The 12,060-nt window shown below is 36.4% G+C and overlaps 1 protein-coding gene across 5 annotated transcripts in view; it reads right to left on the bottom strand.

Annotated features, from left to right (window-relative positions):
* HEATR5B (HEAT repeat containing 5B) overlaps positions 1–12,060 on the bottom strand; it is a 63,384-nt gene that overhangs the window by 32,968 nt on the left and 18,356 nt on the right. For all 5 annotated transcript variants that reach the window (XM_054194762.1, XM_054194761.1, XM_054194764.1 and 2 more), the window contains exons 12-21: positions 11,892–12,044; positions 11,500–11,599; positions 10,673–10,782; positions 9,716–9,879; positions 8,174–8,349; positions 6,806–6,911; positions 4,866–5,056; positions 3,134–3,293; positions 2,546–2,735; positions 1,042–1,211 (exon numbers count right to left, since the gene is read on the bottom strand). In XM_054194762.1, coding sequence (XP_054050737.1) covers positions 1,042–1,211; positions 2,546–2,735; positions 3,134–3,293; positions 4,866–5,056; positions 6,806–6,911; positions 8,174–8,349; positions 9,716–9,879; positions 10,673–10,782; positions 11,500–11,599; positions 11,892–12,044 — 1,520 coding nt within the window. The remainder of the gene's footprint in view (positions 1–1,041; positions 1,212–2,545; positions 2,736–3,133; positions 3,294–4,865; positions 5,057–6,805; positions 6,912–8,173; positions 8,350–9,715; positions 9,880–10,672; positions 10,783–11,499; positions 11,600–11,891; positions 12,045–12,060) is intronic.

The raw sequence follows: 12,060 nt of genomic DNA, 5'->3' as shown, positions 1-12,060 counted from the left end.
TATAAAGCATTTTAACAGTAGATCTTTATTCCACATATGAATATACAACATTTTAGTCCTAAAAAAACAAGCAGATTTTAAGAACCTCTAAATATTACACTGAGGCTGTTTTAATGGAACTAAAACACAGAACATTTGAGGGATTTAATTAATGGAAAGAATATTGCACATTTTAAGTTACAAAACAAACCACTAGTGGTTATGAAACCACTGGAGGGATGGGGGGGGGGGGGGGGGGCAGTGGGGGAAGCATGTAACAATGGGAGGATGCCCTAGGGAAAGTCTGGATGTCAGACTAAGAAAAAGACCCAATGCAGACATTAGCAGGATTGTATTCCTTCAGGTAACACAGAACCACCAGTTCCACAAAGAATGACACCAAGAACTTTGGAAAACATCCAACAGACATTAGGGAGAAGCTTTTCAGATTTCTCTGTATTGGACTACTGAACCCTCTAAAAAATAAATTTTTAAACCAGTAGTAATAAAAAAAAAAAATAAACACCACACCAAGAAACAACAACCCACACACAACACCCTTCCTCTTAAAGTCGTATTTGGTATGCCTCGGATTCCAGCCTCTGCCGCACTTCCAGGCTTAAGCCAGGACTTGCTGACAGAACACTAATGGAGGGAGAAAGCAACGCAAACAGCAGCAGCACAAGAATTTGAATGTCAGCATCTACTATGCTGACAGTACTAAAATAAATGCAAAATCTCCTACCTTTCCCTAGCTCACGCACTTCCCTCTAAGTGTGCAGTTGGAGGAAACGGAGCGTTTCAACATCTGTTTTACTCAGTTATATTGTATATAAATGCTTGCTATCTTGTGCTATCTAGGGTGAAAGACACTCAGACTCTATGACTTCAATTTGGGCAGCATTCTGAAAAGATCTAAAACAGCTTGGGGAGAGGCATCCTTTTACTGCACTCACATGTTTTTGCAAGTGTGACTTGTTTATTCCATATGGGTATCCTTAACATTTTGCTAAGCACGTACATCAAACTTTGAGAAACCAAAGGGCTGCATTTTGTACTCACACAGAGACTGGGAACCAGACTGGACAGGTTGACATGCCGTGGTGCAAACATATGAAGCTGCTGAAGGCAGGAGATGGCAGCTGCCTGAACGAGTGAGTCTGAATGGTCTTGTGTGATTGCACATCCCACCAAACAGGAAGAACGGATTGTTGAAATTGTAGCTCCATTACCTAATGATGTAATATGATATCCTTAACACAGCATAATTTTTGTATGACAACTGTAGACTTTAAACATTTGAGAAACAAGAATTTTAAAGCTTTAGAGTTCAGATTAACATGCAACTTTTCTGAATTCCCAACACAAATTAGTATCTACACAACTTCAAAGAAACACTACACAGTGTTTCAACTTCTACTTTTTAGCTCAGTTAAACAATGTCCTGTCCAAATGAAATTTTGGATCAGTGATCTTCAGTCAGAAATATTTTAAGAATATCTTCCCAAGACATGAAACCAGTAAAATTATCTGAATTTCAATTTTGAAAGTCTCTTTCGTTCTATACATATGGGCAACATTTTATGCACTGAGCCATTTCCTAAAATAGCAGATAACACTTAGGCTAGCATACATGTAGGCAGGTGATTTTAGTTAGCTCAATCATATGAATTGCACTGCTCTAATAGGACAAGGATTCAAAAGAACAGTATTTAATTTGAGAAATAATCCCTCTCTATTTTAAGAATTAACCTTCATGAGGTTTATAAAAAAATCTTGACTTACAGAAAAAAGTAACCTGCAGAAGCCATTCTACATAAGTTATTTATTTAAAAAGCTAGTGACACTCCAAATCAAAAAGTTAACACATAACAAGCAGATACAAAACCTCCATTAAATCATCTAGAAATTTTTCATAACGAGAAATTTAAGCTCAGTTATTTAGAGTTAAAATTTCACTAATGGCTGTCTCTCTGTCACTGCATCAAAGATGATCCTATAAATACTCCTAAAAAACAGGTCCGTGGTTTTGCCATCGGAGACACAGAATTTCAGATAGTGTTTGGCATGACGAAAATCTTATTCTCTACAGTAAGGTACCATGATCTAAGAATATCAAGAATGAGTGGAAATGAGTTATAGTTCACAGCATTATCAATGATGTCAAGCTTAAGATATTGCCAGCAGCTAAAAATAAAATCACCATGTTTTGAGAAAGCAGAGGAAAAATCTTGCCTCTCGCCCCACCTATACACCAAAATAGGGGCAAAACACGCAGCGAGGGTTTCTTTCATCTTTTACCTACCATGCAAATTTGCCACTAGCCAGAACACAATACACCACTGCAACTTCTTTGTATAAATCTCAAACTGCAATCAAAAAAGCGCTAAGCAATAATAAGTAGGATCAGAAGTGAGGTTGCTTGCAGGATTGTAACTAAATTTGTCAACATCCCCCTGCCCCCCCAGCTGCAACGAACAAAAATTTATTTGCTTCCTTTTCAGACTGCAATATATTATCTTTGTACAAGTTAGATTTTTTGTCTTCTCTTCAAATTCCCACTAACCTTGCAGCTCAGGCCCAACAGTAGTTATTATAGCTCCAAGACATCGGCCTAAGCATTGATGTACTTCCGTATGCGATGGCGGAACAGTTAAGAGCAGAGTAAGAACTAGAGAAAGCGTTGGTTCCACATATCCCCGGTACATTGGTCCACTAGAATCTACTATCAAGGCAAGTGAATGGAGAGACCAGGTCTATCAAAAAAACCAAAGGAATATTTTTCAGTAATACATTTAGGAAATTTAAACAAACTTTGTATGCAGACTGAGCCTAGCTCTGTATGTCCTTGCTTAAAAAACGTTTACTTAGCTTCTCTGTAACGCTTGTCAATATGAATTAACGTGACCACTTGCAACTGCCTGCTTAACTAACAATAAGATTACATTTTAATTGCAGTACACATTTGCGATTCTGTACTGTAAGACTTTGTAAGGGAAGTTCCACTTTTTTCATGCTCCCTGGCACACGCTACATCTGTATGATTTGTCTTACCTGTGACAATCTCTACTAAAGAACATCTGAATAGGTAATTTAACATTTAATTTTAATCCTGAACATTTTAAACGAGTTTTGTGATGATTGTGTTTTTTACCTGGACTTCAGGAGAGGTTCCATCTTGTGCCAAAGCCAAGAGAATACTGACACTAGTTTTCAGATGCTGTCCAGAACCAATTCCACCAACATATCGATGGAGACAGCCCAGAGCCAAAGAATGGCCTGTTCTTGATACAACATCCCGAGCAGATTTTAACCTATCAACATTTAAATAAAAGGAAATAATGTAATTTACTAAGTTTCTTACAAAGAACCCTTCAAGTTCCATAACAGTGCAAACAACTAACAGAATTTTGCAGGCCATCTTACAAGACCTTGAGAATCCTTAACAATAAAAGCAAAAACAATGTTTTTAATCTATACTGCTATTAAACTGGATTACATATAAGGCAAGTTAAAAAAAATTAATAGTTATTTTCTTTCTTCCTGGTCAGAACTTGACATTTTAGATGAAGAAGAGTTTTGGAAGCGAAAGAATATACGAAAAGCACCTAGTGTATACCAATGTTTCACAGCAGACTAATTTAACAATCAGAAAAGTCATTGCTAGACCACTCCAGTGAAAAGGAATCAAGAATGGAAAAATGACAACACATATTGAGAAATTACAAAGAAATCCACAGCTATGTCTTCCACGGCAAAGTCAACTGAATAACTTTTTAATACAGCAGCCTTCTTCTACAGCTGAGTTCTATGACTTTTCAAATAAAGCTTGTGTTTTGTTTTTTTTTTTAAATAGTGTTTTATTAATGAAACTATACCAGAATGAATTGCATTCTGAATGACCTAGTTGTAAGAAGCAATGACTTGTTGAGTATTTTCAACAATACTTCTGCTTCTGAATGCATGTCACATACATAACTTTTTAATTTAAACCTTCTAGGGGTGGGGAAGGGAGAGAACGGAAGGATGTCCTAATTAGAACAAAGAAAGAATTTTTTTCTGCCCAGGTTGTCTGTGTGTGAGAGGCAAGCATGCTCTTAGACGTCAGTGAACAACAAAGTAAATGCAACTCTCAAATATAAAAAAAATTACTTGACAGTGTCAACAGACTGGCAATCATTAACAACTTGAATCCTAGATAAGAATCCAAGAAAATAGTCCCAGTAACTGAAATTCAAGGAAAGACAGTAAAGATGATGTACTTTATTACAAGATGAGATGATAGGAAAAATTGAATTACCCAGAGGTAGAAGAGCTGGACTGAGGCTATGTGCATGCAGCCTGGCCAGCCAAAAACATGGGCTGCAGCCCTGAATCAGATGCATTCTGATTCACAGATAGGCTGATGTCTTAAGTTAAAGCTGAAAATTGGGAAACATGTTGTCTTGTTATATCTACCAGACATCTTTCTAAAGACCTGAGATTAACAACAGAACATGGAAAAAAATTATGGGCCAGCAGATAAGTTAAATCAATATGTAAAGAGGATGTTTTGATGAAACAGAACCATTAACGCACAATTCATATTACACACATACTTAGTGTAAGCTATGTTTATCTATCTGAAGCAGTTTAGGCACCTTAAGTAACTCATCAAAAACTATTCGTTGGTATCATTTCACATCCCAAGTAGTTTAACAACTCGGCTTTTATTCCTGGAAGAATCACATAAAATAAATCAAAAAGAGAAGACTCTGTTTGTTAGTTCTACATAATCATAGCAATCAAGTATGAAGAGAATAATCAGTATGGCATTTAATAGAGGAATCTTCCAAACTATGTTAAATTATATTCTTATTTCCTTTTTTGAATCAAAACCAACTTACTTATCAAAACTGTATTGAGCCATTCTAGCAATGAAAGAGGCTTCTCCAACTACTTGAGCCATTCTGCCAAGAGCTTCGCCTGCTGCACATCTCAAAATAGGGTTAGGATTATCAAGGGCACCCATTACCAGTGTCAGAGCAGATTTACGGACTTCTTCTGGTCCTAATGTGCTTTTATTCTCAGCTAAACCCTACAAGAAAAAAAAATATGAAAAAGCATTCCAAAGCAGGGGAGAAAGGGAATACATATTGATATCTTCAATTAAAAATCATGCACTTTTATTTTTGCTTAAATTTGTGGTCTTTTATCCTAAAATATACCAGTTGAAAATATTTAAAAGTTAAAATCAACAATATACTCAGCCTTATGTTTGCTAACACAATACCTATTTCACATACAGGAAGACCTGTTGCACCAGTCTCTTACCAAATGTATTACCGTGCTACGGGCACCTTCGTGCTACTGAATCTGAGCTAGCTTTACACAGATACTCCAGAAAAAAAGAAGCTTTAAAATCTAACTGCAACATCTCTTTCTGTCAGACAGGAAAACCACAGCTCAGTTACGTTTCTGCAATAATCTCTTAAAGACATTTTAGGTAGATGAAAAAATTTTTTCTTCTTAATCACGTTTGCAAACATACAGCCTGTTACGTGAACATTCTACAGAACACTAGCACTAAACACCGCTTCTGCGGCTTCCCTGGTTCCCAAATTTCATTAATTGCACATCACCTTTCACTACTACTTTCAAAACGTCTTTTACTTTGGGAAAAATAATTAAACCCATGCAAAAGTACAAACACTGCACGTAATATAGAGGAAGAAGTTGATGGCTCTACCACAGATTCTCATTTTTTGTTCTGAAATCCTCATTTCAGCTCTAGGAATTTTGACAATTCTTTGGCCATTTGGCATGGCATGGGAAAGTCCAGGCATCTGTCTCAGAATCTACTTTTCAACTTGTAGCAACATGGTTCACGCATCTAAGATCAAAGCAAGGAAAAGAGATGCTGTTTTGCCAATGATGTGCTCATCAACACAGAGCCTCAGTAACAAATAACTTAAATTAGGCAGCCATTTTTTTGTATGGCAAAAGTCAGACAAGAAGAATCTCATCCAATCTTTAATTACAGACTGGCACTTCTATAAGGGTAGCTTCCTCAGTGCACAGGACACTTAGTTGCTCTGAAGATGAACAAGGATGACGATGACAGATGTTGTCCAACAGAATCGTGAACTGGGAACTATATAAAACAGCAGCAGGAATAAACTAGAAATGCCTTAAGAAATTTGACTAGAAAGAAAATCCTACACTCTAAAACACCATGCAAGTCACTGAAACTAAGTATTTCTCAGGAATATTATTTGTGACTTGCTGTCTAGCTTCCTGACTTGATAGCATGAGGTTGAATTTCCAAGTGTAGCTAGAGAACACAGAGCTGTAACTAAAGTCAGTGGGACCAGATGTAAGCATCTAGAGTTCTACGCAATTTAGGGAGTCTTAAGAAGAAGACTCTTAAGAAGACTCTTAAGAATTAAGACATCCAAAGTGGAAAACCTAAATCTATTTTTGTTTTTGTTTCCATGAGCCTCATCTGGACACTACTCTGACATGAGGGGTTTTTTGAGTATATATGAAAGAGTACTTAAATCCACGAGTACAGTGCAAATAAAACTATAGGATTGAAAAAGGAAATAAAACAAGATAAGACTGAACACTATAGAATACTGACTACATGAGCCTCATCTATTCTCTGTACTGATACATGCAGACAAGAGCTCAGCTACTATCTGAAAAAACTTCAATTTCGTATTTTCAAACTTTTGAATGCTTAAGAGGTAGCTTTAGTAATGTTATTCTAACAACCTTTTGTATCAAATACAAATTGATGAATCAAACTGAACTTTGGCATCCTCTGCAAGTTTACGAGTTTTACCTTCAAGGCACTAAGAACAGCAGTAAAGATATTAAGCTGCACAGCTTGTTGCCGAACACCTTTAGCCTGCTTGACACATTCAGCAAAGTGATCCAACATTTGTAATCTAAAACAAAGGGAAGACATCATTTAAGTGATATTCTTTCAAAATACAAACTGAAACACAGCTGGTAAAAAAACCACACACAACAAAAGGGCTTTTTAAGTTCAGTCACAGAATTTATGCTTCAGGGCCTGCAGAAGGTATTCAGTTTAGCTAGGAAAGGGTACAGTTACTTTGAACATCACTGTTCTGGTTCTTTCAGCTCATCCACAGATGCACTTTGCTGGTTCTTTTAGCTCATCTCAGATGTTTACTATTCCTTTTGAAGACAACACACCACCAAGGGGAAGTGAGTTTTCAAATACATTTGGCTGTATAACTAGAAAGCTACAAGAACAAGAGGGGAAAAATGCTGCCTCTTCACTACCATTCAAAATAGTGGTACCCTCCATATTCCTATTATTATTCCTATTGTTTTCCCCATTTAACCTCCCTTTTCCCCCAATTTAACCATGACAGAAAGTGTTACTGGGAGTAGGACTACTCCCTAGAAAAAACCAAGAAGAGGCATATAACGAATAATCTGCATTCTTAACTACTCGGCAGTTCCCCAGCCAAATCCTTCCACAGCTAACAACAGATACAGTGCTACAAGCTGGCCTCAAGTCTATCCTGTGCTTAGGGCAAAATGAGATTGACTGCTAGAAAAAAAACTGTTCCCATCAGGATTGCACTGAAGGATAATTTTACTTTGAAATGCATCTTAGAGCTGCTTTCACTCTGTGCTCAGTGACAAATTAGCTAAACTGAATGACAAAAGTAGTCCTGACAACTCATAACTCTGCAATAGTAATGTGGAACATAAAGGAAAATACGCTGAATTCCATTCCCTCTTTTTCATCATGCATGAAATCATTTGCTGAGTATAAATCAAATGGTCTTACTTGTGGAAGCCAAATGAAATTGGATGCCACTGCTATGTTTTCAAGGCTGACTTGAAGTTAATCACAGTGGATATTTTTGCAGGAAATTTTGGTTGCAGAGATATTACTACTGTTAAATGCAGTAAGAGCAGAGGAGAATCCAGCCTCCACCTCTGAACTCTGATCTTCAAAATTGATAAAACTGAGGAAATCACCTTATTTAGAAACTGAGTAGACATATTCTGGAATCCTAAGATGCAATGAATACCAAATACTAAACTCCGAATTTAAAGACAGTTAATATCAAAGTAGATTCTTATTTCAAGCAAAAAAACCCAAAACATATAACTATCCAGAGAACAAGGCATTTGATTCTGAAATTGAACAGTGACGTAAACTGACCTATGTTTATAAGAGACATGAGGAAAAACCACACCGAAGAGAGCCACAGATGCATCGATGACAGATACTCCTAAAGGAAGGGGACCGGGTACGGCTTCACCAGCAGGGATGCGCAAATAAATAGAAGATGGATCATGTTCCAAAGCACCACTTCCAGATGCACTGTTTGGCTGAAGCTGCAAAATGCCACACAATACGAATACTTCTGAATACACCTTTGCACATAGAATTTGGAACTAGGGATAACCAAAACAACTATGCAGTACCTTCAAACAACAAAATAGCTGAACACCTGAAATGCAGCTGCAGTGAAAAACACCTGAATGCAACTGCATTTGCAGTTGCAAATACGCCCCTCCATACACACACTAGAATTTAAAGGGCCAGCTAAATCCCAGAGGGTGATAGCAGTTAACAGCTGGATAAATGCACAAACTGTCAATTCTGGTAGTAAGAGACAGAAATTAGAGAAAGGAGATGAATTCTGGTATTTATAGTAGCTTCTGAATCACGGTACCAAGTGACACTTCAGGAAAAAGGTTATTCATTCACTCTCTGCTTGAGCATTGAGTTACAGTACAGTATATTAAATAATCAGGTTTGGCTGTAATGATAACCTACACAGAAAGATTTAGGAACAATACTAAAATTACTGAGATTCCTATCATCATGAAAATACTTCTAACCACCATTCTTTCAGGAAACACAATTAAACAATCATCTGTTTTCTGAAGACTTATTTTCATAACTTGTTAATTATTTAATCATAAAACAAAATTAGAATCTAGTGGCTCTGTATTCCTCTTAAAAGAAGTCCTAGTTATCACAAATTAGGAAAGCAAAAACATGGCTATTACTACATAGTTTCCTAAACTATTTAAAATTAACAAATTGTTCTCTACGCTACATTTCTTCTCCAAGGACCATATGAAAAACAACTGGATCAACACTACCAGTTGATCTCAAAAATTTTATTTAAAGACCTCCATAGCAATACTTGCTTCCTTTTTTTTAAATTTTTAATTCCTATGTTTCAAAGACTCACTTTTTTTGGTTAGAAGTACAGCTTTATAATGCCAACAAAATTGTGTCTACACTTCCAAATGAAATGTAAGATTTCATACTACACCTATAAAACCAATTAAATTTTGTTTTGCTATAACACCATTTGCAATACTGATATTTTGACAGCAGTTTCATTATGAAACATTTTTAATTGGAACTTACATTTATCCTGGTTCAAAAAAAATATATGAAAACAACTTCTAGACTAGGTTGATCAGGGGAGTGTTGTTTTGTTTTAAAGAAATGCGGTCAGTTCACTAAGGACAACCATATAAATTGCATAACACTACTTGTATCTCAGCTGTAGGCAGTTTTAAATCAAAATGGTACATTGTAGATGGAAGGACTTACACTTAACAAACCTCTGAAATAAGAGTAAAAACAAGGCATGAAGCATCGGTTTCAGAAGGCTTCCCCCACACACACATCACAGACAGACAGTGCAGATAATTTGTTGTCATTCTGTTTTTTTATTACCTGGTCTTCAATTGACTTATGATCTGTTTCCTGCAGCCAAGAGCCAAGAAGAACACTATCATCGTAATGACAAAGAGACCTTAGGAGTGATGTGGTTGTATTAGCAGAGTTGTCTGTCAAAGTAAATTCTGCTACCAACTCTCGAAGGAGTGCATTAAATGATCCTAAAAGGACGGACATTAAAAAGAATCATTGCTGCTTCTTATCCAAAACATTTCAGCTAGAGATCAGATGTTACAAACCAAAGCATGTACCATTACCTCGATTTTACAGGTAGCAAACAGACAGAGAAGTAAACCTGACAAGATCAGAGTTGAGAGCAAGACTTCAAACAGAACGCCAGGCTCCCAATTCCCAAATCAATGTTCTAAACAACAGGTCAGGCCATCCCTTCCAGGATGACAATCCAGATTTTGCAAAAATTTGCTCATCCACGTGATCATGTAAGTGTAATGAATTAACAAAAAACAAGCAAAAAACAAAAAACTAATCTGTCAGGTCATGTGACAGTGCCTGGCAGTCTAATAATAATAGCATAAATCTGTCTAATAGATCAAATCAGGTTAAAAAAAAAGACACCACCAGAAACCAAAACTAAATCTTCATTCTCACATCTGCCCTTTGAGTATGGGGGCATGATGTTCTCTATCTTTTAAGTAAAAATGAAATAAAACACCTAAATTGCATTTCATAACATGATCTCCATACATGCCAATCCTACAAACAGGACTGTAACTTTTATACTCTAAGTGTTACTCTAATATTTTGCAATATTCTACTCTGTAGTTGTACTATATTCCTCATCTTCTGTATGTCATCTTGACAGTATAAGACCCTTGGAGATTCCTAGTATTCTATTTTGAATTTTATAACAGCTTCAAAGGCAAGCACCAAAAATACATCACAAGGAGTAAGTAGAATTTTTACTTTAATAAAGATTGTTAAAAATTTATGTACCTTCATATGTCTTCGGAGGTAATAAAGCCAATATATCATAAAGTCTTAAACGGACCATAGCTGCACTAGCTTTGAGATGAGCTCCATGGGCTTTAATTACTGATGGAATGCTATAGAATCAAAAGAGAAAAAGACACTCAGAAATATTGCAGTTACTGAAAAGAATATTTTCAGATTTCTTTTCACAAGACATGTTTCTAGTCAAGACAAGAAAACAAGTGTTCAGTGAACTACCCTGAGCAGCATTACTCAAATTTTCAATACGTTTTCACAGGTAATTGTACTGAGCAAACTTTGTTTTTTTAAAAAAAAAACACTGCTGTAAATTGGAGACATGCACCTCCTCAGAAGAAACTCTTATCTTTGATCAGGAGGCGGGTAGGGTGGACATGGACTACACGACACCAAACCACAAAACCCAGCCCGAAACTATGTTTTTTTCTTTTACTCTGTAAAACATTTGAAGTCTTTTCATTTGTACGTTTCATCAGAGAGTTTATTGATTAACATCTAGTACACCAGTATCTTAGTTTTCTCACTTCTTGCATAAGGATAAGCAAACCATGAACTCAAGAGCTCACTGAGCTGGAAATCCAAAACACAGTTAATAAAAATTACCATGGTAGGCTTTTCAGCACAGGCTATGCAATAATATATTTTTACAAATCTGAAAACCATAAACACAATGCTCGTAAAAGCTTTTTTCAACATGGACAAGGGGCAACAGTGCAGTGCTAGGTTAGAATATGAATTAAAACAAATTAGTTCTACTATTTCAGGTCCAGGAAACGACAAAGGCAAATAAAGAGCAAAAACTGCCTACTTACTGCGACATCATTGTCATGGCACATTCTATTGGTGTCATCAATTTCCTGATCACATCCTCTGTAAGGAGCTCGGGACAGTGAGCAACAAAACTTCTCATAGCTAATAACAAAAAAATTTAAATCAAAATTTTACTGAGACATACAAATATAAAGCATAAGCAAGATAGAGATCCTAAAGGAACATCAAAAAGCAGCAATTAAAAATGTTTATTCAAAGACTGTGTGACACATTTATGAAACTATATGCCACAACCAGGTCACATTGATGAAAATCTGACAAATCTTACTCATTTTCAAAGAAAGCAGGGAAATTACAAGAGTTCTCCCTGGAATACTTGGGATCATGTTTTGGTTTACTACACACTTGTAATCTCAAAGTTTGAGATTCTTACCACACAGAGCCCCAGCACGGCCTTCCAGTGTTACTTGCCAGGTAAAAGAATCTCCTCTCGCCTTCTCTGCTTCCAGCTCCTTCAGGGAACGTGGAAACACGTTCCGCCATAGCAGCAACATCTTAGGCAAATGATACCGAACAACAGAAGGACCTATGCAAAAAAAAAA

Source organism: Rissa tridactyla, chromosome 3 (assembly GCF_028500815.1).
Source record: "Rissa tridactyla isolate bRisTri1 chromosome 3, bRisTri1.patW.cur.20221130, whole genome shotgun sequence".
Lineage (NCBI taxonomy): Eukaryota > Metazoa > Chordata > Aves > Charadriiformes > Laridae > Rissa > Rissa tridactyla.
The sequence above is the reverse complement of the archived record's forward strand: the minus strand, read 5'-3'. Positions and strand labels throughout refer to the sequence as shown.